Source organism: Ambystoma mexicanum, chromosome 1q, assembly GCF_040938575.1.
Source record: "Ambystoma mexicanum isolate Mex_15411 chromosome 1q, UKY_AmexF1_1, whole genome shotgun sequence".
Classification (NCBI taxonomy): Eukaryota; Metazoa; Chordata; class Amphibia; order Caudata; family Ambystomatidae; genus Ambystoma; species Ambystoma mexicanum.
Genome location: NC_090922.1, coordinates 621,611,910 through 621,637,599, shown reverse-complemented (window position 1 = coordinate 621,637,599; position 25,690 = coordinate 621,611,910). Strand labels below are relative to the sequence as shown.

The 25,690-nt window shown below is 48.5% G+C and overlaps 1 protein-coding gene across 9 annotated transcripts in view; it reads left to right on the top strand.

The window, feature by feature from the left end:
- The window catches only part of KLHL20 (kelch like family member 20), a 1,054,184-nt gene that overhangs the window by 799,595 nt on the left and 228,899 nt on the right, over nucleotides 1–25,690 (top strand). For all 9 annotated transcript variants that reach the window (XM_069641184.1, XM_069641182.1, XM_069641180.1 and 6 more), the window contains one exon: nucleotides 3,235–3,368. In XM_069641184.1, the coding sequence (XP_069497285.1) occupies nucleotides 3,235–3,368 (134 nt within the window). The remainder of the gene's footprint in view (nucleotides 1–3,234; nucleotides 3,369–25,690) is intronic.

Below are 25,690 nucleotides of genomic sequence, written 5' to 3'. Positions count from 1 at the left end.
CCACCTTATGTTAAGCGCTCTCCTCTGTCTGAAAATAAGTGGTGTTTCTCACTAAGACTTGTCTAATAAGTGAATAGGGTTGTATATATATATGATAGTGACTGTGTGCTGAATTTACTTACCTCTTTGCTAGTGTAATCTACAAGTGTCTTTAAATTATTATATACTTTTACACCAAAGCTCTGGTCAGTGTTTGCTTGTGGTACTGTATCTCTGTACCTATTGTGTGTACGCTACATACTGCCTAACCCTTCTTGAGGGAAGTCTGACTGCTCAGCCACAGCTACCAAGTGAATCTGTGTGGTACAGACTGCTACCAAGTGGGTTTACTGCCAAACACCTGTAGTCCTAAATCTTTTGCAGTGGTCACTAAGGGAACTGTACAGGTTTCTGCCTAACGTGAGTTCACCAGGGCCACCAGCACCCCCTCAAGCACCAACGGTGCCCTCCCGGCGTTGTCTCTGGCCACTGAGATCAAGCAAAACTGAACCCCCTTGCCTATGAAGATTGACGCCCCTCTGGCGAAGGAGGGAAAAGTACCTGTGACATCCCCAGTTAACACCCCATTTACACTCGGAGGAGGGAGTAAGGTGGGTTTCCTGGAGGAGGGCCATATCTATATGGTGCCTCCCAAGGTATTGTGTGATCCTCCGACTCTTGGCACGATTATTCCCTCCCATCCCCCCAATGTTCCATGTTGCTACGCAGAACCCATCATTATTCACATGAACAAGCCCTAGCTGCACCACAGGATACAGCGGTGAGGTGCACTGACTAGAACCAGACTCCCTACAACCAGAACTAACTGAGACCTACCCCCTCCCTTCCAACCCTGCCCCCTTGATCCCTGGCTCGCCCTGACCACCCTCCCCCCACGGGCAACCCCCAACCCACCGTTTAAAGCTCCCCTTCCTGTTAAACCACCAGCCCCCCTTCCTACTCCCCTGCCCGCCCACCCCCACAGGCAACCCCCAACCCACCCGTAATCCCTTCCTTACCAATAAACCAAAACAGTGATGTGCACGGGGTGCTAATGCCCAGCCAAACCCACAAGTCTCCACTACCCGTGGATGGCATATGAACAAATTGAGGAAACTATGTGGGAATCATAGTATCAGTAGTCATCACACTGCTATGTATGTAACTATCGCACAGCTATGCAATCCGAATGTAGTCATCCCGGGTCTCTCCGGTCACCCTGATCCCGTTCCCGATCTCCTGTCTGGGGTCTAGGGTTGTTGCAGGGGGGAGTGTCTGCCGATCTCGTCTAGGAACAAACCCCTGCCTCCGGGGTTGTGAAGAACGGCCAGAGGAGTGATCTCTGCTGGTGGACCCTTGCTGCAAGTAGTGGTGGCATCTAGGTTGTCCACCGCCGTATCTTGCCAGTGTCATGCACCCCTGAGAAGTCCTTAGTGAGGTCAGATGGGGTCGGCAGTGTTTACAGGCTCACTATCTGGGTCGCAGCTTCTTCCCAAGTGGCGGCGACTGGGTAACCCCCTCCCACTGCTCAGCGATCCGGTGTATTGCCCAGTCTGCTGTTAATTCCTTGGGTGGATCACTCTCCTAGATTTTCCCAGCAGGACCGGCCCCTAGTCCCTGCGTCGTGCCCTTGGATGCTCCTGGACCGATATGCTCTTAAAACACTCAGGTCAGTGTAATCTCCACTCCAGGCACAAGCTCAAATTATCCTTGATCTTCGCTGGCTACCACTATATGCTGCTTTCAAACATGCCTGGGTCCCTTCACCGGGTCACTTCCCTGCTGTGGCCTTCTTTTATTGGATCCAACGTGGTGTCCTGGCAGGGTGCAGGCTCCAAACTGCCTCTGCTTTCTGGATATGAGGCTTGGACCCGGCACCCCCAATCAAAACTCTGGAGCGGGCTTCTAGCTCCCGCCGCTCCGGGCTGTTGCTCAGCTGTCACCCGGCCCTCCGGCCCAGCTCTGACTCCTCTTTGCAGGAGGGGAGGGCGCTGCACACAACACCTCCAGGGGTGAAGTGGAGGATGAAGATGGATCTTGACGCCCCACATTCCAACCCCCCCCCCCCCAAAACACCTCCGGCTTGCTGAGTACACCGCTGTCACGGTCTCCGCCGCAAGTCCTGGGGGCGGGCTCCTAACTGCCGCCAGTCCCGGGCCGGCTCAGGATCACTGGGGCCTTGCTCGCTCCTCTCCTCACTGTCCAAATCAGGAGAGCCGGGACCCTCACTCCAGCTCGGCTGCAGTTCTCTACAGCGGTCGGAGCAGCCTCCACTGCCCGTCAGTGCCACCTCACATGAGCGGGCTGAACTCTGGGTTCTGGGCACTGCTGGGTCAGCCCTGCATGGACTGCTCCACTAGACCACCCAAGTTACTTCCCCAGCTCGACCCCCCCTCCCTTCCACCCCTCTCATCCCGGTTTGCTGTACCGAGTCGGGTGTTGCGGTGCTTGCCTCAGTGCCCAGTGTGCCTTCTACTGCCTATCGGCTCTTCCACACTACGGCGGGCCTTCTCACGCTGCAATGCAGCCACCACGGGATCACCTCCTCACAAGGCTGCCCAGGGAGGGCTCTTCGGGGCTCTTGAACACGGAGTGTGCGACAGCTGGACTGCCTCAGTTGCTGCTTTTTATAAGCCGCCATCTTGGTCAGGCTTTCTAGCGCTACCCTGTGATCTTAATGTTTGATCGATCCCTGTGAACTGCATTATTGTTGAATATTCGTTTAACCTTTCATGATTGTACTGGCTGACACAATTAAGTTCTTCAGAAAATTTCAATCTTACACCCTGGACACTTGCCTTCCCAGAACAGTAATAGCCACAAGTATCATTCAAAAATTTGGTTTTCCTACTAAAAGTGTAGTCTGTTGAGGTTATATCATGTACGTAATGTGATGCATGTGTCCGAGTGATTTTCACCTCTTAGATGTGTTCCAAGCACAATTGTGTATTCTGCACATATAAATGCAAAGTCACAATTGGATGCCTGTATTGCTCTAGGCTTGTGCAAGGGCTATTTGCTTGGTGCATTAAGTCCTATAGCAGACCACTCCTCCAGCATGCCGAAGAGACTTCGGAATGGGAAATTCATGAGCAGTGCTAGTTTCAACAGAAAACAGTCATACCATCAAGCTGTCTACGTGCCACAAGCTCAAACATTTATACACAATTAATGCTTTTGAATTACCATGTTCTTTCTTGTGGTTGCCTGTCAAAGTTCCACAGGAGTGATATCCTGTCCTTTTTCCTCATCTAGATATGATCCAAAGGAAAACAAGTGGACTCGAGTGGCTTCTATGAGCACAAGGCGTCTGGGTGTGGCAGTGGCAGTGTTAGGGGGTTTCCTCTATGCTGTTGGTGGGTCTGATGGCACCTCCCCACTCAACACAGGTACTTTTCTGCTTTCATTTAAAATATGGCGCCTTGTTAGGTGCACAATCTTAAAATGCAGGTGTTCTCTCCACATATTCCAGAAGGCTGACTGCATAATGTAAAGTTTCCTTGTAAAGCACATCTGCATTTTAGGCTAGCTTCTTTGTTCTGCAAATGGGTGGGGGGGTTGGTTAACTGAGAGGGAAAGTAAAGGTGTGATACCTTCGGTGTTAATTGTAGATTGGAACAACCAATTTTCTGTGTCCTGTTATGCATCTTGGTGACTGGGAGACATGGCTGTGCAGAAAGGAACCCCAGATGCAGATATCCTGCTTGGTTTGCTGCAGTCATGTACCCTGAGAAAGGAGGGTGGTGGTGTTGCAGGAGGACGATGTGACAATATAGTGGGAGTTGTCTAGCATTTTGAACAATGTAAATAGATGGGTCGGGGGGGGGGGTGACTAGCAGGTTCACCTGCAGCTTTTTTGTGATTAGTCGACGGGTGTAATGGAAGGGGGAACGTGCAATGGTGAGGTTGAGAAGTACAAATAGTCAAGCTGACACCTATATTAAGGAACAATCCATCGAGGAGTACAGCATATAAGGCCGCAGTGGATCACAGAGATGCACCCTCAATGAGGGAGTCACATTAATGAAACATTAAGGGAACAATATTGATGAGGTAGTAATTAACTGGGAAACTATGTGTGAGGCAGTAATCGAGGAGCAATTTATTCAGGGTAGTGATGAAGGTGGCAGTGTAAGTGAAGTACCTGTCACGGAGCAAAGACTGAAGAGCAATTTTTGAGGTCATCTAGGAGATGTGGCAAGGTAAGGGAGCGGGCTAAGTGAGCCAGACAAGCAATCGGTGCTAGGATGACATGAATGCAGATTATGAATTGGTGAAAACGTTTGCGATCGTGAAACAGAATTTAGATGTCATGGTGGAGCAGCAATATTTAGGGAAATTATTTGTGTTTTTAGGTGCAACTGACTTTGTAGCAGACTTTAAGAGAAGAATTTTCAGAGCTAAAGTGATCTAATTGGGCATAATATCTTTCTCAAATATCCACAAGTGCACAATCAAGGAGAAAATGACATGGACCCAATTTAGAAGGGGGTCGGAACAGTGCAATGATAACACAGATTTCACAGGTTCCAATCGGGGTAAATCACAAGTAGAATCCTGTTGCATCTCACATGGTGTGAAAACAAAATCAAAATATCGAGGTTGAGTACCCGAAAAGGAAATACACTGAGCACGGGTTACAAAGGAACATACAAAGATCTTTATTTTATACTGAACAGTTTTCCAAGACAACAAACTCCAGCGTGGTTCAGTGTGCTTAGTGAGAGACGCTGTACATTAGAATTTGTTGCTCTTTTATACCATCTGCAAACATGATGTCCAACCCTACTTCGGGTTAATATTCCTCTAATACATTACTGATCTAGGGTTCATGCCGGGTTCATACCACTATATGCATAGGGATTGCCTTTAATACATTCGCCAACAGGCCTACATGGTAACTGTGTATTTTAGGACTTCTCATAAAAGTCTTCTCAAACATTAATACAATGTAGTTAAACAAGTGTTCTTAGTTCAGTATTTGGATACATTGTTCTTAATATATGCTTGCGGATTAGTTTCATTGGCGCGAGTAATCCTTTACACACAGATCAGTGAAGGACAAGGTCTCAGTTCACGACCCCAACAAGTGGCCTGCAGGCAGGTTACATTTTAATTACACAGAGGTCCAGACGACCTTGTTGTATTTCGGAATGACATCGTCCACTATTTTAACTCACAGGGTGACTTTACAGAAATAACCTAAAATGGCGAATTGACCTAAAATGGCAGCTTACATTGATTCTAAGGTCAGGACCTTGCAACACGGATTTCTTCGCAAGTGGCTTACAAGCAGCTTGGCGTAGGCCAATATACATATATTCGTTGCAATAGGAGGTACGTTATAATTTCCTGTTTGACAAACCCTCCTTTTGGCCTATGCCAAGTGCTAAACTACTTCGGATCTCCTTGCAAATAACTCCATGCATCATCGTCCATGTACCCTGAATCGCTGTCAGAAATATCTATTGCCATCAGGTCATTTGCTAAAAATTTCTTTTAACACGTATTCCTTAAGTTTTATCTGGGGCATACACATTATGTCCTATCGTACCGATCGCTTGTGTGCAACATCCCCCTAGCATCGAACATATACTAGGTAGACACTGGATACAACAACAAAGGAACAGAATTCCCAAAATGATCAGTAAGGCCGAAAGTACCTTCCAACCCAAAGATCACAAGAAGTCCCAGAACCAAGTGCTAAGATCCCAATTTTCCTCGGGAACATGCACTTCTGAACTAAGGATGTGCAGATTCTGTATTGCCTTGAAGATAGTTGGGGAGGAACCTCGCACGAAAACACAGCAAGCAGACCCCACTAATTTACACACTCCACCACGTTCAGCCAGAATGACATCTAGTGCCATCCGGTTCTGAAGCGCTACTAGTCTTATCGCTTTCTGTTCTAATGCCATATTATAGAGTATGTCTGTGGTCCGGTTGATGGTTCTCTCCAGTACTCTCGCTATTCTTCTGATATCTTCGGAATTCGCTATCTGTCCCTAAAACGGCACAAATGATTTTGCTACATCTCCCAAGACCTGTGCTGGAGTGTCACCATTCTCATTGCGCCGTGGACGAGCCTTTGAGACCTCTACTGTACTAGCTATAAATACCCCAGGTAACAGGATCCCTAAATAACAGGTTCCCTGCCAGTCCCTGAGCAACCATGGAAATGCTACATTACCGCAAACAAAGTAGACAGGTTCACCTACATACAAAGGTCTGTCTTCCCCAGTCAAATTTGCAACGTTGGCACAACCTCTAAAATCTCCCATTCACCGAGTACCATTCCTCTGTATGCAAAAAGAACTGAATCGGGGCTATGGTTAACAGTGTAAGAAGGAGGCATGGCATCCTTATTGCCTATCAGAGCCATTTTAAAGGAAATCAAAGATAGGAAAGGACGAGACAGTCTGTCAGAAGGCCTAATAGAAGCAACGTTGAGCTTACTCCTATTTGCAAAAAGCGAGCATCCCAGGGGAGTCAGATCATGTTTCTCAAAGCTATTCAAATTAGTACCATCAAAGTTCCCCGAGATGCTATCGTTCCAACGGCCAAAGAACAGTGCTCTAAGAGAAGCATAACAAGCAGTTGTCAAAGGTAAAGGATGAATATACCAACCTAGTCCCTTATCCTCGTGTTGCGGTAAATGTGAGCAGACCCAACAGTTGGACTTATTCAAAATGTCATGCGTGGCATTCATGATAAGTAGAGTATTATTGTGGTACCTTTGTCTATGCTGGGAGTCCCTAGGGGACAGAGTATGCAAATATACAAAAGGAGTAGGAACAGTAGGTACATTTTCAGTTTCTAACAAGGACTCTAAAGGATGAGTTTCCTCGAGGTACCATAAGTCTAAAACAGTGGCTATTATAAAAACACAGCAATACGTTTTTGGGGCCCAAGTCCTTTGTCCATTATCCCAGTTTGTCACACAATCATTTACAAGTCCCATACTAGCGGTGGCAGGCATTGTTGTCTTCAAACGGAAACCCCCAATGTTCGTTGCTGGTGACCTCCCGGTTGAGCGACTTCTTAGTCCTTCCACAACCCTAGCCAACAGAATCCCCTTTCTCAAATGTGGGCAAAAACAAGCCCTCAATGATCCTCTCCTTCTCCGAAGGCACAGCTGAACCGTGCCGCAAGTCTATCTTCTTGGATGCAGATTGTACCTTGCTTTTCGCGGTACTGATTGATCCGGAAACAATGTGTCGTCAGTTCCCGTTGGAAGCAACGTATCGGAAGAAAGTGAAGATGCCGAATTTGAAACAATTATTTCCGGAAGCAAAACTTTTGGAGAGTGTGGAGACAAAATAGCAGGTTTCCCAAGCCGCACGGGCTCAAAGATTCTCCGATACACTCTCAGCGCCATCTACTGCTTTGGTATCGTTGGTTGCAGCTTTAGCGAGGGGTTCTGTTTCTTCTGTATCATGTGGCACTGCGTGAGGAAGTTTCTTGACCTGCGACGCTGGATCCAGTTCTTTCTGCCAGAAACCCGCACTGCCGCCTGTGTGACCAATAGGACCTGGAATGGGCCCCGCCAGCGAGGTGCAAGGCAGGAAGAGCGTTCAAATGCCTTGATGAGCACCCAGCTCCCAGGCCGAATGCTGTGGCCCGGGCCCTCATATCGCACAGGTAAAGCCTCTCGCACCTGTTGATAAATCAAATACAGGTTTTTAGTCAACTGGCTGCAATAATCTGAAAGTAATACATTTTCAACATTTCTCAAAGATCTACATTTAGGAAGGTTTCAGATATTGACCCGTCTCCCCATTACTACCTCAAATGGAGAGAGCCCAGTTTTAGTTTGAGGGGTTGTACGCATGGCTAATAACACGATCGGTAAGGCGTCCGGCCATTTTCATTTAGTGCCGGCAACCGTTTTAGCGAGCTTGTTCTTGATGATACCATTGTGTCTTTCTACAAGTCCGGCACTCTGAGCGTTTCTGGCCGAATGGAACCGTTTGTCGATCTGTAATGCTGCACATATCTGCAGAATTACAGCAGCGACCAAATGTGGACCATTGTCTGACCAAATGACTCTTGGTAGCCCGAACCGCGGGAAGTATTCTTTTAACATGGTTTTCTCAGTAGTCATGGCTGTAGCATCTTTGACAGGGAAAGCCTCAACCCATTTACTAAAAGCACAGATGACCACTAATACGTACTTCATATTGTTGCACCGTTCCATTTCAATAAAGTCGAAATGGATGACTTCGAAGGGGACAGAGGGTGGCCAAAAACTTCCCCTTGGAGTTGCTGTCCCCTTTCCCACATTATGTTGTAGGCAAATCATGCAGTCCTGAACATAGTGCTGGGCAATTTTCGAAATTTTGTCATTTGCCCAAACTTTCTCCAACATTTTTGTAATTTTCTGGGCACATATATGCGTAGGACAATGGGCCATGATGACCGTCATTACATAAGCGTCGGGGAGTAGCCATTTCCCTTCAACTATGTCCACCCAACACCCATCATCGAGTTTCCCCAGGCCCTCAGCCCACCTCTTGGATTCCTCCAACGTGGCATCGGCTTGGATATCCCGTACAGACCCAACACCCTCGTCCAGTGCATAGGCATTTACAGTCTCCCTTGAAACGTACATCTCCGTAAAGAGATCGGTAGCAGTTTGTCTAGCTATCTGATCAGCGAAAGCATTCCCTTTCCCTATGTCATCTGTAATCTTTCGATGTGCTGCACATTTTATGATGGCTGAGTAGGGAGTTGTACTATTAGGGAGCCATGTTGGATTTTGGTGCCATGTGAAGTTAAGAACCCTCTCTCTGACCAAAGTTGTGAACCGCCCCAAAGGCATACTGACTATCAGTATATATGTTTACTGTAAGCCCTTCGGAAAGTTTACAAGCTCCAGTCAATGCTATAATCTCTGCGTCCTGCGCGTAGTTATGCATGATTCTCTTTGTTTTCACAACCGTGCTTAATGTGGTGATTGCATAAGCAGCTGTGGATGTACCATCCGGAAGTTTGAAGCAGGAGCCATCACAAAACGGCTCTCCTTGCGGATTATTCAAAAGAGTGTCTTTCAAATCAATTCTACCCTTTGTCTCTTGTTCGGTAGTATACAGACAGTCATGTGACTCTTCATCTCCGCAAGCAATACCTTGCGGGAAAGGTAGGAGTTCAGCCGGATTAAGAACCCAACACCTCTTAATTTGGATGTGAGGAGCAAACAAGATCAATTCATATCTCGTCAATCGTGCGGAAGTGAGGTATTGCGTTTGGGTTCGGTTCAGTAGAACATCTACAGAGTGAGGCACCATCAGGGTTAGATCATGGCCTAGGACCATTCCCTCACTCTGTTTTACAGACGCAGCAGCAACAGCTCGCAAACATCTTGGCAAAGCGCATGCTATAGGATCAAGGGCGGAAGAAAAGTAACCGCACTGCCTATTCTTCCCACCATGTTCCTGCGTTAATACAGCCAAAGCATATCCATCACATTCATGCACAAACAACACAAAGGCCTTTTCATAGTTTGGTGTGCCCAAAACTGGTGCCGAGCATAATGCAGTCTTGAGCAAATCAAACGATTGCTGGTGTTCCGCGTTCCACAGCAATGGCGAAGAAATGCCCTTCTTTGTCAAAGCCAACATCGGTTTAATCACTAGTGAAAAATTTAGGATCCACAACCTACAGTAAGAAGCCATTCCTATCAAGGCTCTAACTTCCTTCTGTGTATTTGGGACAGACATGCCAAATGTGTTTTATTCTTTCAGGTGTCAATATTCTTCCCTCCTTTGACAGGAGATAGCCTAAATAGGCGTCCTCCTGGCAACAATATTGACTTTTTAAGCAAAGCTTTGTGACCATGTTTAGCTAGATGAATAAGCAACAACACAGTGCCCTCCTTAGAGGCGCTCTCGGAGTCAGCAGCTAAAAGCAGGTCATCAACATACTGAAGCAATGTACAAGTAGAGGGCAGTTCAAGGGTTTCAAGCTCTTCTTTCAAAGCCCTACTGTAGATGCTAGGACTCTGTGTATCCTTGAGGCGCACAAGTAAATGTGAACGAGCGTCCCCCTGAAGTGAACGCGAACAAGTATCTACTATCCTTGTGTATAGGAATACTAAAAGCATTCTTCAGGTCCACAACATTAAAGTAAGTAGCTGTAGCTGGAATCATTGTCAATATTGTCATCACATCAGGCACAATTGGAAATTGCAGAGCGACAACTTTATTAATGGCACGTAAATCAATTATGAAACGGAATGGAATTGCATTATCGCCTTTCTTGTACACGGGTAAAATCGGACTATTGCACAAACTTCCTGAAATTTCCTCAATCACCCCGCGATGCACAATCAGAAACAATGCATTTCAAAGCTCGCTCGCCCTCAACTGAAATCTTATACTAGGGAATGCGTGGCAGCTCAATTCCATGTTTCAAGACTATTTTAACAGGCTCAATCTGCAAACCACTCACATTGTCGTCAACAGCCCACAAGCACTCTGGTACATCACTGAATTCTGGCGGCAAAGGTCTAGTTAAGAATTGAGAGACAGAGTTGCTGTGGTGAAATCGTCAAGCGCACTCCATTGGAAGAACAATAAATTATTGCATTAAATTCTTTCAATAGATTTAAACACAGCAAATTCTCTCGACAATTTGAAGTCAAAAGGAATGGACAGTGGTCCGTAAAGGGACCCAAAGAAATGGGTACCGAAGAAGAAACTGGACAAAAAACTGGTGTGCCAGAAAACCCTACAGAAACTTTAGTTTGCCCTGACAGTGGAATGTTTGGAACCCGTGAATGATCAATGGAACACTTCTGTGCTCCAGTATCTATCAAAAACTGATGTTTTCTATTTCCTACTACATTTCAACGTAGGGACTTTTCTGATTGACGGGAATAGGTGTAGGTTCCAAACCCTGCTTCGGGCAATCCTAACTAAACAGAATATCATCAAAAGGAAGCTCTTCAGATAGATATGCAGCAGTAGGATGATCAAATATGTTCCTAGTATCCACACTTGGAGTCTGATTATCCTGTGAGAAAGGTTGCTGAGGATCCTGTGCAAACTGACCTCTACCAGGGCCCCCTACACCCGGGCGACCTCTGGATCGTCTACCCATATTCCCAAATATGTTATTGGACCTCTGTCGAAGGTCGGGCATTGTGCACGCCAATTAACCGCTTGTCGACAATAGGCACACTGGTTAATGTTCACAGGACCCAAGGGCACATTCCCTCGTGGAACATACTGACCTCTAATCTGCGAACTACACCTTCTGGGGCCTCTAACAATTTGCTGTAATAATACTTAAGTCTTTAAATCACCTTTTCGTTTTTCAACTCTATCTTTTTCATTGTTTTTTTTTTTTTTTTTTTTTTAACATGTTTTTATTAAGAGAGCAGTTCACAAGCACGGCATTAATTTATACACTGTCATTAACATACAAAGAGGGAGCATTCAACAGTGGGACATCACAGTATTCATAGTATAAGTACAAAAAACATCACTGGTAAGATAGGCAGATAACACAAATCAGGGTGTGTGTTCAGATCCTGTGTCCGAGTCTGAATCCAGGTCACAAAGATAGAAGCGCAGCAGTGACCAGATGTCCTTGGGGCGAGAGGGCGACGGCACTGATAGTATAAACAATTCTTCATCATCATTTACCATACATAGTTCCTTCAGGAAGGAGGCCCTAGTCGGGGCATTGGGGGATTTCCAGTGTTTAAGGATACAACGTTTTGCGATGACGCATGATATATTGAATAGCCTCCTCGTAGTTTCCTTCACCTTCCCTATGTCGCCCAGGAGATATTTCAGGGGCGAGAGGTCTGCCGGAATGGCTGTAACGTCTTCGAGGAGCGTTGCCACTTCCCTCCAGAATTCAGCCACCCTGGGACACATCCAGTACATGTGATAAGGCCCAGCAGCAGGGGAGTCGCAGTTAGGGCAGGCGCCCGTACACGTATCCACAAATTTAGCCACCCTGGAGGGGGAATAATGGAGTTGGTTCAGTACTTTAAATTGGATTAGACGTAGTCCAGAGTTCATAGACACCGATCGGGTTAGTTGACAGTACCGGGCCCAGCGGACCTCATCTATCTGGGTGCCTGTGTCTCGTTCCCAGACCTCTCTCATCATGTTACGTGATGGGGAGTGGGCTTGAACCAGGGTGTATAACATGGAGACCCCCTTGCCACAGCTATCTGAAGACACCATTGATCTAATACATTCATGGGAGTGGGGTTCTTGTGGGAATGTTGGCCATTTCGCCGAAAAGGCCGCCCTCATTCTGTAGTATTGGAGGTGTTTAAGTTGACCTCTGCCCACCACAGCAACGAAATCTATGAGATCACAGAATTCCCCCTCAGGGAACATATCGCCCAGTGTAAAAAGCTTGTTAGGATCCCAGGATTGCTGGAGGGCCCGATCAAACGTGGGGGAGAGGCCAGGGAAGTCCCATAAGGGAACTTCCGGGTCGTAGGGGGATTCCACGTCGATTCTTCTGTATATCTTGGCCCAGGTCTGCGTCGTTGTATATACCGGGTCAAATGGGCATGTGCCACCGTAACGTGGATTAAGGAGGACTGAACGTATGTCGTTAGGGCGGACAGAGTGTTTTTCAATAGATATGTGTGGAGCGGTGTCCTTAGGATCAAACCAGTGTTTTACGAATTGTGCTTGTGCACATAAATAATATAACTCAAAGTCTGGTGCAGCAATGCCACCCTTAGCGAAAGGTTCCACCATCTTATCCCACCCCATCCTGGCCGTCTTCCCAGACCAAATGAACGAGGAAGCAAGAGATTTAAGTTTAATGAAGAAAGGTTTACCAGGCCAGAGAGGGATATTATTGAAATAATAAAGGAGCTTGGGGAGAACCACCATCTTTAGTAACGCCACCCTCCCGTATAGTGATAGTGGCAGGTTAGCCCACATCTGAAGCTTAGTCACCAGAGTTGTTAGCAATTCCCCATGGTTATGTGCGTATAGCAGGTCTTTGTCTCGAGCAACTAATATCCCCAGGTACCTTACTGTGGAGGGGGCAAAACGGAAACCCTCTATACCAGCCAGGTCCCCTGTGCCATCCGTAAGGGGGAATATTTCGGATTTAGGCACATTGATTTTGTATCCAGAATGTTCCGAGAATTCCTGTATATCTGCCATGATGTGTTTTACGTTCTCGATGGGGTCTCGGACGTATAACAGGGTATCGTCCGCATAAAGCGAGATAATCTGAGGTCCAGACATCCTAAGCCCTCTATGCGCGTGGTGTTGGCGTATGAATTCCGCCATTGGTTCGATGGTTAAAGCAAAAAGTATGGGTGAAAATGGGCATCCCTGTCTAGTCCCCCTATATAGGTGGAAAGCGGGGGAGAGAGTGGCGTTAGTCAAGACCTTAGCTGTCGGCTGTGTATATAACAAACGCACACAGTTGATATAGTAGCGACCCAGGCCAAACCGCTCCAACACCAAAAAAAAGGTAGGTCCAAGACACCGAATCGAATGCTTTCTCGGCATCTAGTGCAATTACAGCCGCCTTGGCATCCGGGTCTAACTGTGCCATGACATTAAAGAGGCGCCTCAAATTTAGGGCAGTAGATCGGGCTGGAATAAAGCCCGCCTGGTCGGGGTGGACAAGGATTGACATAAACGGGAGGAGTCTAGTGGCCAGCACCTTTGCAAAAATTTTTGCATCAGTGTTAATTAGGGATAAGGGTCTATAGGACGCCATGTCGTGTGCTGGTCTACGGGGTTTCAAAAGAACAGTAATGATTGCCTCCCTCATTGACTCCGGAAGCACCTGCCGGTCCATAGCTTCCCCCCATACCTTCAACAGCAGCGGGGCCAATTCATCACTGAACTCTTTATATAGCTCCGCGGGTAGACCATCAGAGCCAGGGGAGCGACCATTCGATAAGGCCTTTATGGACTCAACAATCTCTTCCACAGTAATGGGACTATCTAGCGCCTCCCGGGTCGCATCGGTTAGTGTGGGAAGGTCAAGGTTGTCCAGATATCTGAACGTGTCTTCTTTATTTTTTTGATCATGATTGGAATAAAGAGTGGAGTAAAACTCCATGAATGCCGAGTTAATGTCCCGTTCTCCATTCACCAGTGCGCCGTCAGGGGCGTATATACTCGGGATCGGGTTGTGGTGCCTGTCAGATCTAAGCATGTTGGCGAGGAACCTCCCGGCCTTATTACTCTCCCCATACCGTCGTGCTCTGGCCGGTGCGGCCATGTACAGGACCTCTCTATGAGCTAGTTTATGGAACTCGTCCAGTGTTGTGTGCAGTTGAGCAAGGGTTTCCTTGTTCTGTGTAATACTGTATTCGGTCTGTAGTAAATCAAGCTTCGTCTCAGTAGAACCCAGCTCCTCCCGCACCGACTTCAACATACCTGTCGACTTCCCCAGGATATTACCCCTGACCCAGACCTTAAATGCTTCCCACAGAGTCGCATAACTCGGGACTGAACCCTCGTTTATTTCCAAAAATTCTGCGATCTCCACATGCAGTGACTCACATACATTGGGGTCTCTGAGGATTGTGGGTGGCATTCTCCATCTTCTCGCTGGGGGGAGGGCGTCCCTCAAATTTATATCTAGTGTTATCGGTGAGTGGTCAGAAAGGGTACGGGGGTGTATATCACATCTGGAGATAGCCTCGGCCAGGGATTGACTAATGATCCAGTAATCAATGCGCGAGTGTGAATCGTGCACTGACGAGTAGAAAGTATATTTCTTCTCTTTCGGGTGTAGTGCTCGCCATGCATCAAACATGCCCATCTGTTCCATCAATTGTTTAACCACCAGTGCCGCCCTAGCGGGGGCCCTAGGGGCCGTCGATGAGCGGTCTAGGGATTGATCCAGTATCATATTGAGATCTCCACCCCAGACGACCCGCGCTTCCCCGAACGAGATTAACATATCTGCCAGGGTACTATAAAACTGTGGATCATCTAGATTAGGGCCATATGTGTTAATCAGGATCGTCTGATGTCCCGCCAACTCCCCCACTACCAACACATATCTCCCCTGTGGGTCTATTTTGCTGGACTGATATTTGAAACATAGTTTAGGGTGTATAAGGGTCAGCACTCCCCTGGATTGTGACGAGTAATCAGTGTAATACCTGTGGGGTCCCCATTTAGGCAAAAATTTAACATTAACCTGTCCAAGTGCGTGCGTTTCCTGCATAAACAGTATTTGGGGGTTATGTCGTACCACATACGCTGAGATCTTTCTTGCCTTAACTGGGTTATTCAACCCCCGGATGTTCCATGATAGGAGCTTGATGTCTAGTCCTTTATTGTCCCATGTCATGTTCATACCACAAATCAAGTGGGAGCCCACCCTCTAGTCCCCCGTGTAAGGGAAACGAAGGACCTGCTATAGAACTGCTCTCAAGTTTAAACATAGCAACACTTAACGTACAATCCCCCAACAGAGCCGGCATAACAGCTGGCCTAACCGTGCCATTTTCCCATCCCCACCCCCCACCCGCATCATCAACCCCAACTGGACGATGTACCCTTAGAACCATAACCTAGGATCACTCCTGGGGGGTATGAGCGACACTCACGCGGCCTCCAGCCCAAGAGATCTGCGTGGCCTCGTTAAACCAAACATTAACATTCAGGGCCGCCCAGTGGCCAGCAGGCCGCAGCATTATAGTAGTGCAACATCAGGAGAATCACATCAACCCTCGGGGACACTGGGCTCCGCCCCACCCCGGGGCAGCGGGGTGCGACCCCCAGCCCGGTCCCGAGTCGGCAGCGGGATGGAGGCCTCAACATACAACATGGCTTCTGTTGGATTCTCGAAAAAATGGGCCCGGCCACCATGCTGTATCCCCATTTTCGCCGGATAAACAAGTGAATACGGGACCTGGCGCAGCCTTAGCTGCCTCTTGACGGGTTCATAAGATCTTCTTAGTGTTTGGACGTTCGTAGAAAAGTCCGGATATATGTGTATTCTGTTATTCTCGTGTAGCAAGGTGCCCTTTTCCCTGGCCGCTCGCAGGATAGCGTCTCTGTCCCTGTAGTTTAGGAGACGGGCGATTATCGTACGGGGCGGAGCGCCCGGTTTGGGCGGGGGTGCCGATGTACGGTGTGCTCGTTCAACCAGAAAGTGGGCCGAGAATGTATCCGGGCCCAGCAGTTCCTTCAGGAGGGTTTCTACTTGGCGCTCCATAGCTCCTTTACCGAAGGTTTCGGCCACCCCGACCAGCCTTATGTTATTTCTCCTTGAACGAGATTCCAGATCCTCACACTTATTAAGAGTTTTCCGGAGGTCCCCCTTCAGTTGGGCAATGTCACGGTCATGTTGTGCTATCGCCTCTTCGTTGGTGGCGATTCTACCCTCGGCCTCAGTGGTGCGGGCACTCTCCTTGTCCACCCTCGCCTTGAGGGAGCTAATTGTTGCCCCAATGTCATCGAGTTTTGTATTCACCGCCAAGAAGCCACCCTGGACCATAGCCATCAGTCTATCCACCCTCTCCTCCATTGGCAGCTCGGGCGATCCAGCTGCCCGCTGCGTTGGCGGATCCGCGGACCCGCTGGGCTGAGCACTTGCAAAGGAGTCCATTGGACCGGTTTTCCTGGAGCGCGCTCCCTTCAAATCGTGGCGGCCCATATGCAATGGGGAGCGAGCCGGGGTGGGGGCGAGTCCAACGAAGCCGCAGTGGGAACCAACCAGGCAAGGTCGCAGTGGCCCTTATAGGGGAGAGTTACGGATAGGTGACCACGGGGTCAGCAGCACACTGCATGCCGATGCGTGTAACCGCCAAGTTTAGGCATACGGGTAATATTGTGTCGCGTAGTCCAATGCCCCAGCCGCCTAGGCCCGCACCAGGGGCGCAAGGAGTCTCGCTATGTGTGTGGCGGGCTCCGTAGACCCCAACAGGATTATTGTCCGGGGGGGATCTCCCCGAGTGCGTCCACACCCTCCAGTGCCAGTCCCTAGTTGAGGACGGTCCTCCCTCCGCCAGCCACCACACCGGACCTACTTGTGGCGGGAGCCGTCCAGCCAGACCCCGCAGATGTCGTCGCAGTAGTCCTCCACGGGCTCCGCGCAGGCTCAGGAAAAGCAGGGGAGACGCGCGGGCGATCCGACAGTTGCCCCCGTCAGACCCCCGGTCCACAGAACCAAGGCACCAGCAGGGAGCCTCCGCGTCCACCAGGTCTAGGCAGGCCACACGCGGACAGGATGTGTATTCGCACGCGGCCCCTCCCCCCGCGGCTCCGGATGGGTAGCGCGCGGAGCCCGCAGGCGGCCAGCGACGCGGCCAAAGGCCGCCGGATTTTCTGGGCGGTGTATCTTCCTCACGGTCCGGTGCCCAAACCCCAGTTTTGGATGAGTGGGGGCCGCGACCGTACGCCACACAACGGCGTGTTGATCGTGCTGCTAGGGCGGCCCTGAGCAAGGATGGTCGGTCTTCAGGATTGATCGAAGCCGGAGCTCACGGGCTAGACGGCCATCTTGTCGTGCGCTAGCCACGCCCCCTAGCCTATCTTTTTCATTGTTGACATGGTTCAACATGTGCAGTACTTCTGATTGGGACTTCGCCTGCCAAGCGCTCTCAGAAGACATAATTTGTGACTGGATGTCGGGCAGCAATCCACGCACAAACTTGTCCACAAATAATCTTTTCCCAGACTCTGTGCCGAAGTCTTGTCTGCTGAAATCCGAGAATACCTGTTCAAACCGATTAAAGAACTCGGTAGCACCCTCAGACTTCCCTTGGACACAGGCCGTAAGTTTGTCCCAAATATTTCTTTTCTCAGGAATTATGGTTTTCAATTTTGCAATGATTCTATCAGGCAAAGTTAGTATCACCTGGGGTGGTCTTTCACCAGCTGGCCTTTCTCCATCGAATCTAGTCATATTCGCCCATGTATCTCCCAACCCTGGTACATCGTCTATAGTCCTAACTTGTTTCCATAAATCTACGGGAGGGAGTACAGGAAATAACAAATCAATATCACCTAGGGTGAACACTGCAAGACAGACTATTTCTTTATAGAATCCTGTCAGATTTTTCCTAATATCAGGAATAGATTGTCTAATAGTATTCACTTCCTGTCTTGAGAGCGGGCCATGAACAAACTGTGATACATAATGTGTAGGAATGTTCACAGCGACTGGACCCGCCGCAGCATCGGCCGCAATCTCAACCTTCGGGACAAATGTTGGAAAAACCTCTCTCATAGGCAACTGAGAAGTAGGCAACTCCAAAAGTTTACTAAGCAACAGAGCCAAGTCGAGCGCTAAAGCAGTCGAAGAAGTGTTATGTGAAAAAGCTCTCTTATAAATACTTAATAACTCTGTGGGACAACACATTTTTCTCTTTACACAATCATCCTGTAGGTACTCTGTCATTAACTGTATCACTTTCCTCTGCATTTCTGGCGTATACTGACTGTCATATACCTCAACTGGAGTTATCGACATATCTGAAATCCATCTAAGTGCGTTTTTCGTACAAATTCGTGCTTCCTCAGATGTCGATTTTCGACGAGGAAGGAACCGTTTCTGTACATACATACTTTCCCCCTTGTCCTCATTCTGTAACCTTTCCAACTCCTTTCTATACTCAACCTCTCAAAATGCTCATTAACTTTCTCCACAGTGTCTCTTGAAAATGCTAAAGTGTTTAGATCCCTTAACCCTTGCGGGAGATCTGTATTATTTAATTTGCCCCACATTACACATACATGAATCCCTAAATCTTCAATAAAAACATTTTTCTCAGGAGAATTATTCATATTAAAAAGTGTGGCAAAAACTTTAGCTTGATCATCTCTCTCCATACAATGCTTAGCCCATGCAATCCAATCTCGTGTCTTCTCTGGCGGTACAGTATTGCGAGTGACAACCCTTGACCACGCACCCTGATCGACTACAAGCGGCACAAGACCACTTGGAAGAGGGGGAGCAGGCAAATTCAATAGAGGTACTGTTACTGGTGCAATAGGAAGGGGTGGAGGAATAGGCGGAGGAACAGTAACTGGAGGAAGAGGAACATTAGGAGGAGCAGGAACAGGAAGAGGCAAAGCAGCGGGAAGAGAAACATACGGAGGTGGTGCAGAGGCACCAGGCCTTCGTTCATTTAACAATTTGTTGATGAATTCGTCGGAAATATGAAGGTCTTTAGAAAGATACATTTTCTGAATTCCAAGTGAGAAAGCCCTATCCATATTCCTAGTCGACTCAGAATGTTTATCTTGGTCATATAATGCTTTTTCAGCGTTTGTCTTATGACGGCGCGCATGTTTTTCTCCACTCTTAAGTTGCTGCAACTCTTCTTTTTTCCAATTCTGCAAAACATCGAATGCTGCTGGTCTAGCCTCTTTCTTTAATAGAATCGACTCTAAATACTCAATACGAGGGATTTCAAAACTAACCTGTTGGCCACTGAAGTTCGGAGGCATGTCTGGTTTGTCTGTGCCAAATATCATAAAACACTATACTTCCAATGCCATGCTTACAGTACACCTCCTGTGGTGCTGGACGGCTAAATTCCAAAGATTGTCTATCGCTGCGGAATAACGCCCTGAAGCAGGTAGACAATTTCCCAGGCATATCAAATTATTGGTGGTACCTGGTCAATAATTGTGTCTGCAGATACAATACGCCAAAATCAAATGATCAGGATATTTAAGAATTGGGTCACGACTCAGCTGATCAGTCCTAAGGAGGTCCGATCGGATTACAAAGAATCTTACCTAACTAATTTTACCTCGTGTTTGGTGATTTCGGCAAATCTGCCCGTCTCGATAAGTGGACCCTCGTCAAGATGCCGTCTCGGACCACAAGCTAATCGTCCAGGGATCGGGTCGTGCAGCGCTGCTGAGGTGTCGCGTCTCGTTCAGAAGGGGCCCCTTATTTTGTCACACCGTCCAATCCCTGTCCGATAGCATGCGTCAACCTTCGACAATCCGGCATCAATCTTGAGGGTCCCTATTCGGGCGCCAACTGTGAAAACAAAATCAAAATATTGAGGCTAAGTACCCCAAAAGGAAATACACCGAACACGGGTTACAAAGGAACATACACAGATCTTTATTTTATACTGAACAGTTTTCCAAGAAAAGTAAGATAGCTATTGGCCCTCAGTACAACACCATGAACTCCAGTGTGGTTCAGTGTGCTTAGTGAGAGACGCTGTACATTAGAATTCGTTGCTCTTTTATGCCATCTGCGAACATGATGTCCAACCCTACTTCGGGTTAATATTCCTCTAATACAGGGTTCTTGCCGGGTTCATACCACTATATGCATAGGGATTGCCTTTAATACATTCACCAACAAGCCTACATAAGTGTATTTTAGGACTTCTCATAAAAGTCTTCTCAAACACTAATTCAATGTAGTTAAACCAAGTTGTTAGGGAGAATTCTCTGTTAAGGCTAATTTCCCAAACCTAGTGAGTCCCCCAGCAGCTTTGCTGGATTTTTGGGGTTTATTTTTTCTCCTGCTAAGAGTGAGACTCTTTCTCCCACTCTTAGGCATGATTTGAGAATGTGGGCTATGGGGTCTTTTACTTCATAGGGCTTCATGTGTTTTTGGTAATGTGTTACACAGCACCCTCAGTGCAGTAACACAGGGGTGTCATTGTGACCCCCAAACATAGATTCCATACCCTGGGACTGACTGTCTCCCAGGGCATGTAAAGTCACCATTGGCTTTACTAGTATAAAATTGTGAACAGAACCAGTGCAAACCATCATATTGTGGAAGTACTGGTAGGGGTAATTTGATTACCCCTTGGTCTGTTTTCCAAGGGGGCACCGTCCAGTCCCCCCTTGTCAAGTTTCTGGCTGGTGGCAGTGGATACCACGTGAAATATTCCACCGGAATATTTCCTATGGGATTTTCCCATTAATTTTAAACACACCACTTTTGGTGCAATGTTAAAGATACTGCCAGGTTATTTAATATTTATTCCCCGGTTGGGTCTCTTTGCCAGAACTCTGTTTTAAAATGGCATTTGTGTTCGCCTCTGAAACTCTAACCCAAGTCGAGCCCTTTGTTCCACTTTTTGGTGGGCTTCTCCACAGAAGCCCTCCAAATGGTGCCACTCTGTCTGGGGTCAACAGGATGTGTGGGAGGGGGATTAGGCACCCTGGACTGAGTTGCCTTGGCAACTCAAGTCGCACTCTTGTGTGATTGAACCTGTGGTGAGCCGCCCGGCTCACCACTTAGCATGTTTGAGTGACAGTTAGGCTGATGAATGGGTGTTTTGCTGCATAAAAGCAGGGCTTTGTGGACTGGAACTTCAGAAGTTGCCACAGGACCTAAAGAATCCGAAGAGGGGAGAAGCTGAGCCATCTACAACGACGACACCCCCGGTGGAGCCCTGCTGTACGAAACTCACCACTTTCCCGACGACAGAGGAGATCTTCTTCCAGGAGAGTTTTCTTCCCTTTGAGCTGGTGGGACCAACCAGTTCACCTTTTTTCACCTTCCTGGATCGTCTCGTAGTCGAATCGCCCGTGCCAAGCACCCCGGCGGCTGGATAGCCACGCTTCACCACTACCGCGAATAAAAGGGTAGTAACTTTTAACCGGGAAACTCCGTGGCTGGTTTCTTCCCTGGCAGTGCAACGACCTCCAGCTTTCCTCCACGTCGAGATCTTCTCTTCCCCTGGACGAAGCCCCGACTTGCAATCGCTGTCAGGAACAACTGCCCCGTTGGAGCGTTCTCACCATTTCAGGTACTGTGTCCCGCCTGGTCTCCCTTGCAACAGACTGTCCAAGGTGTCCCGTAAATCCTTGACTCTCTATCCTGGGGTGACCTTGGACCTGTTAACATTACCTTTCTAACTTGATCCAACCTCTTTTGACTTTTCTGCAAAGACTTTGAGTGCATTTCCACTGTGTGATCTTGGGCACATTCTGCCTTGCTCTCCAAGAGTGGGCCTGGCCTATGAACTTTTTGCTCTACAGTAGACCCTGCCTTTCTTGACTTGCTGTGGTTTCTTAAGTGTTGGTACTGTGCGTTTTTCTATTTCTGCCTTTTCTCTCCCTTTTTAAACAAATTATTGGAGTGCCATCTACAGTTACGCGCTCACCTCTGTCTTGCTAAATAAGTGGTATCTTAACCTAGATTTGTCAAATAATTAACTAGGGAGGTGTATATATTTCTAGTGACTGTTTTGAACTTGCTTGACATATTAGTGCCAGTGTATTTTTACAAGTGTGTTTTTAAATAAATATATACTTTTATACCAAAGCTCTGGTCAGTGTTTGCTTGTACTACTGTATTTTTAGCCCTATTGTGTATACTCTATATACTGCCTAACTCTTCTTGAGAGAAGTCTGACTGCTCAGCCACAGCTACCAGGTAAATCTGGGTGGTGCAGACTGCTACCAATTGGGTTCTCCCAATTGCTACCTCCTGTAGACATAAACTTTTTGTAGTGGTCCCTATGGGAACTGGACAGGTTTCTGTTTAACACCAGTTTTCTTAGTTCAATATTTGGATACATTGTTCTTAATATATGCTCGCGGATTAGTTTCATTGGCGCGCGTAATCCTTTACTCACAGGTCAGTGAAGGACAAGGTCTCAGTTCAAGACACCAACAAGTGGCCTGCAGGCAAGTTGCATATTAATTGCACACAGAGGTCAAGACGGGCATGTTGTTTTTCGGAATGACATCGTCCACCATTTTAACTCACAGGGTGACTTTACAGAAAGAACCTAAAATGGCAGATTGACCTAAAATGGCGGCTTACATTGATTCTAAGGTCAGGACCTTGCAACACAGATTTCTTTGCAAGTGGCTTACAAGCAGCTTGGCGTAGGCCAATATACATATATTCGTTGCAATAGGAGGTACAATATAATTTCCCGTTTGACAATGGGACAAACCTACTTATAGAAGGCAACTTTAACTTTGTCTGTCTCTCTCTCTCCCTCTGTGACTGTCTGTCGCTCTGTGACTCTGTGACTCTGTGACCCTCTCTGTGACTGTCGCTCTCTCTCTGTGACTGTCGCTCTCTCTGTGACTGTCGCTCTCTCTCTGTGACTGTCGCTCTCTCTCTGTGACTGTCTCTCTCTGTGACTGTCTCTCTCTCTCTGTGACTGTCGCTCTCTCTCTGTGACTGTCGCTCTCTCTCTGTGACTGTCGCTCTCTCTCTGTGACTGTCGCTCTCTCTCTGTGACTGTCGCTCTCTCTCTCTCTGTGACTGTCGCTCTCTCTCTCTCTGTGACTGTCGCTCTCTCTCTGTGACTGTCGCTCTCTCTCTGTGACTGTCGCTCTCTCTCTCTGTGACTGTCGCTCTCTCTCTGTGACTGTCGCTCTCTCTCTGACTGTCGCTCTCTCTCTCTCTGTCTCTGTGACTGTCGCTCTCTCTCTCTCTGTGACTGTCGCTCTCTCTCTCTCTGTGACTGTCGCTCTCTCTCTGTGACTGTCGCTCTCTCTCTCTCTCTGTGACTGTCGCTCTCTCTCTCTCTGTGACTGTCGCTCTCTCTCTCTCTGTGACTGTCGCTCTCTCTCTCTCTGTGACTGTCGCTCTCTCTCTCTGTGACTGTCGCTCTCTCTCTCTGTGACTGTCGCTCTCTCTCTCTGTGACTGTCGCTCTCTCTCTCTCTGTGACTGTCGCTCTCTCTCTCTCTGTGACTGTCGCTCTCTCTCTCTCTGTGACTGTCGCTCTCTCTCTCTCTGTGACTGTCGCTCTCTCTCTCTCTGTGACTGTCGCTCTCTCTCTCTCTGACTGTCGCTCTCTCTATCTGTGGCTGTCGCTCTCTCTCTCTCTCTCTGGCTGTCGCTCTCTCTCTCTCTCTGTGGCTGTCGCTCTCTCTCTCTCTGTGGCTGTCGCTCTCTCTCTCTCTGTGGCTGTCGCTCTCTCTCTCTCTGTGGCTGTCGCTCTCTCTCTCTCTCTGTGGCTGTCGCTCTCTCTCTCTCTCTGTGGCTGTCGCTCTCTCTCTCTCTCTGTGGCTGTCGCTCTCTCTCTCTCTCTGTGGCTGTCGCTCTCTCTCTCTGTGGCTGTCGCTCTCTCTCTCTGTGGCTGTCGCTCTCTCTCTGTGGCTGTCGCTCTCTCTCTGTGGCTGTCGCTCTCTCTCTCTCTCTGTGGCTGTCGCTCTCTCTCTCTCTCTCTCTCTCTGTGGCTGTCGCTCTCTCTCTCTCTCTCTGTGACTGTCGCTCTCTCTCTCTCTCTCTCTCTCTGTGACTGTCGCTCTCTCTCTCTCTCTCTCTCTGTGACTGTCGCTCTCTCTCTCTCTCTCTGTGACTGTCGCTCTCTCTCTCTCTCTCTCTCTCTGTGACTGTCGCTCTCTCTCTCTCTGTGACTGTCGCTCTCTCTCTCTCTGTGACTGTCGCTCTCTCTCTCTCTGTGACTGTCGCTCTCTCTCTCTCTGTGACTGTCGCTCTCTCTCTCTCTCTGTGACTGTCGGTCTCTCTCTCTCTGTGACTGTCGGTCTCTCTCTCTGTGACTGTCGGTCTCTCTCTCTGTGACCGTCGGTCTCTCTCTCTCTCTCTCTCTCTCTCGCTCTCTCTCTGTGGCTGTCGCTCTCTCTCGCTCTCTCTCTGTGATTGTCGCTCTCTCGCTCTCTCTCTGTGACTGTCGCTCTCTCTCTCTCTCTCTGTGACTGTCGCTCTCTCTCTCTCTCTGTGACTGTCGCTCTCTCTCTCTCTCTCTCTCTGTGGCTGTCGCTCTCTCTCTCTCTCTGTGGCTGTCGCTCTCTCTTTCTCTCTGTGACTGTCGCTCTCTCTCTCTCTCTGTGACTGTCGCTCTCTCTCTCTCTCTCTGTGACTGTCGCTCTCTCTCTGACTGTCGCTCTCTCTCTCTCTGTGACTGTCGCTCTCTCTCTCTCTGTGACTGTCGCTCTCTCTCTCTGTGACTGTCGCTCTCTCTCGCTCTCTCTCTGTGACTGTCGCTCTCTCGCTCTCTCTCTGTGACTGTCGCTCTCTCTCTGTGACTGTCGCTCTCTCTCTCTCTGTGATTGTCGCTCTCTCTCTCTGTGACGCTCTCTCTCTCTGACTGTCGCTCGCTCTCTCTCTCTCTGACTGTCGCTCTCTCTCTCTCTGTGACTGTCGCTCTCTCTCTCTCTGTGACTGTCGCTCTCTCTCTCTGTGACTGTCGCTCTCTCTCGCTCTCTCTCTGTGACTGTCGCTCTCTCGCTCTCTCTCTGTGACTGTCGCTCTCTCTCTGTGACTGTCGCTCTCTCTCTCTCTGTGATTGTCGCTCTCTCTCTCTGTGACGCTCTCTCTCTCTGACTGTCGCTCGCTCTCTCTCTCTCTGACTGTCGCTCGCTCTCTCTCTCTGTGACTGTCGCTCTCTCTCTGTGACTGTCGCTCTCTCTCTGTGACTGTCGCTCTCTCTGTGTGACTGTCGCTCTCTCTCTCTCTGTGACTGTCGCTCTCTCTCTCTCTCTCTGTGACTGTCGCTCTCTCTCTCTGTGACTGTCGCTCTCTGTGACTGTCGCTCTCTCTCTCTCTCTCTCTCTGTGACTGTCGCTCTCTCTCTCTCTCTCTCTCTGTGACTGTCGCTCTCTCTCTCTGTGACTGTCTCTCTCTCTCTCTCTCTCTCTCTCTGTGGCTGTCACTCTCTCTCTCTCTCTCTGTGGCTGTCGCGCTCTCTCTCTCTGTGGCTGTCGCGCTCTCTCTCTGTGGCTGTCTCGCTCTCTCTCTGTGGCTGTCGCGCGCGATCTCTCTCTCTCTCTGTGGCTGTCGCGCGCGATCTCTCTCTCTGTGGCTGTCGCGCGCGCTCTCTCTCTCTC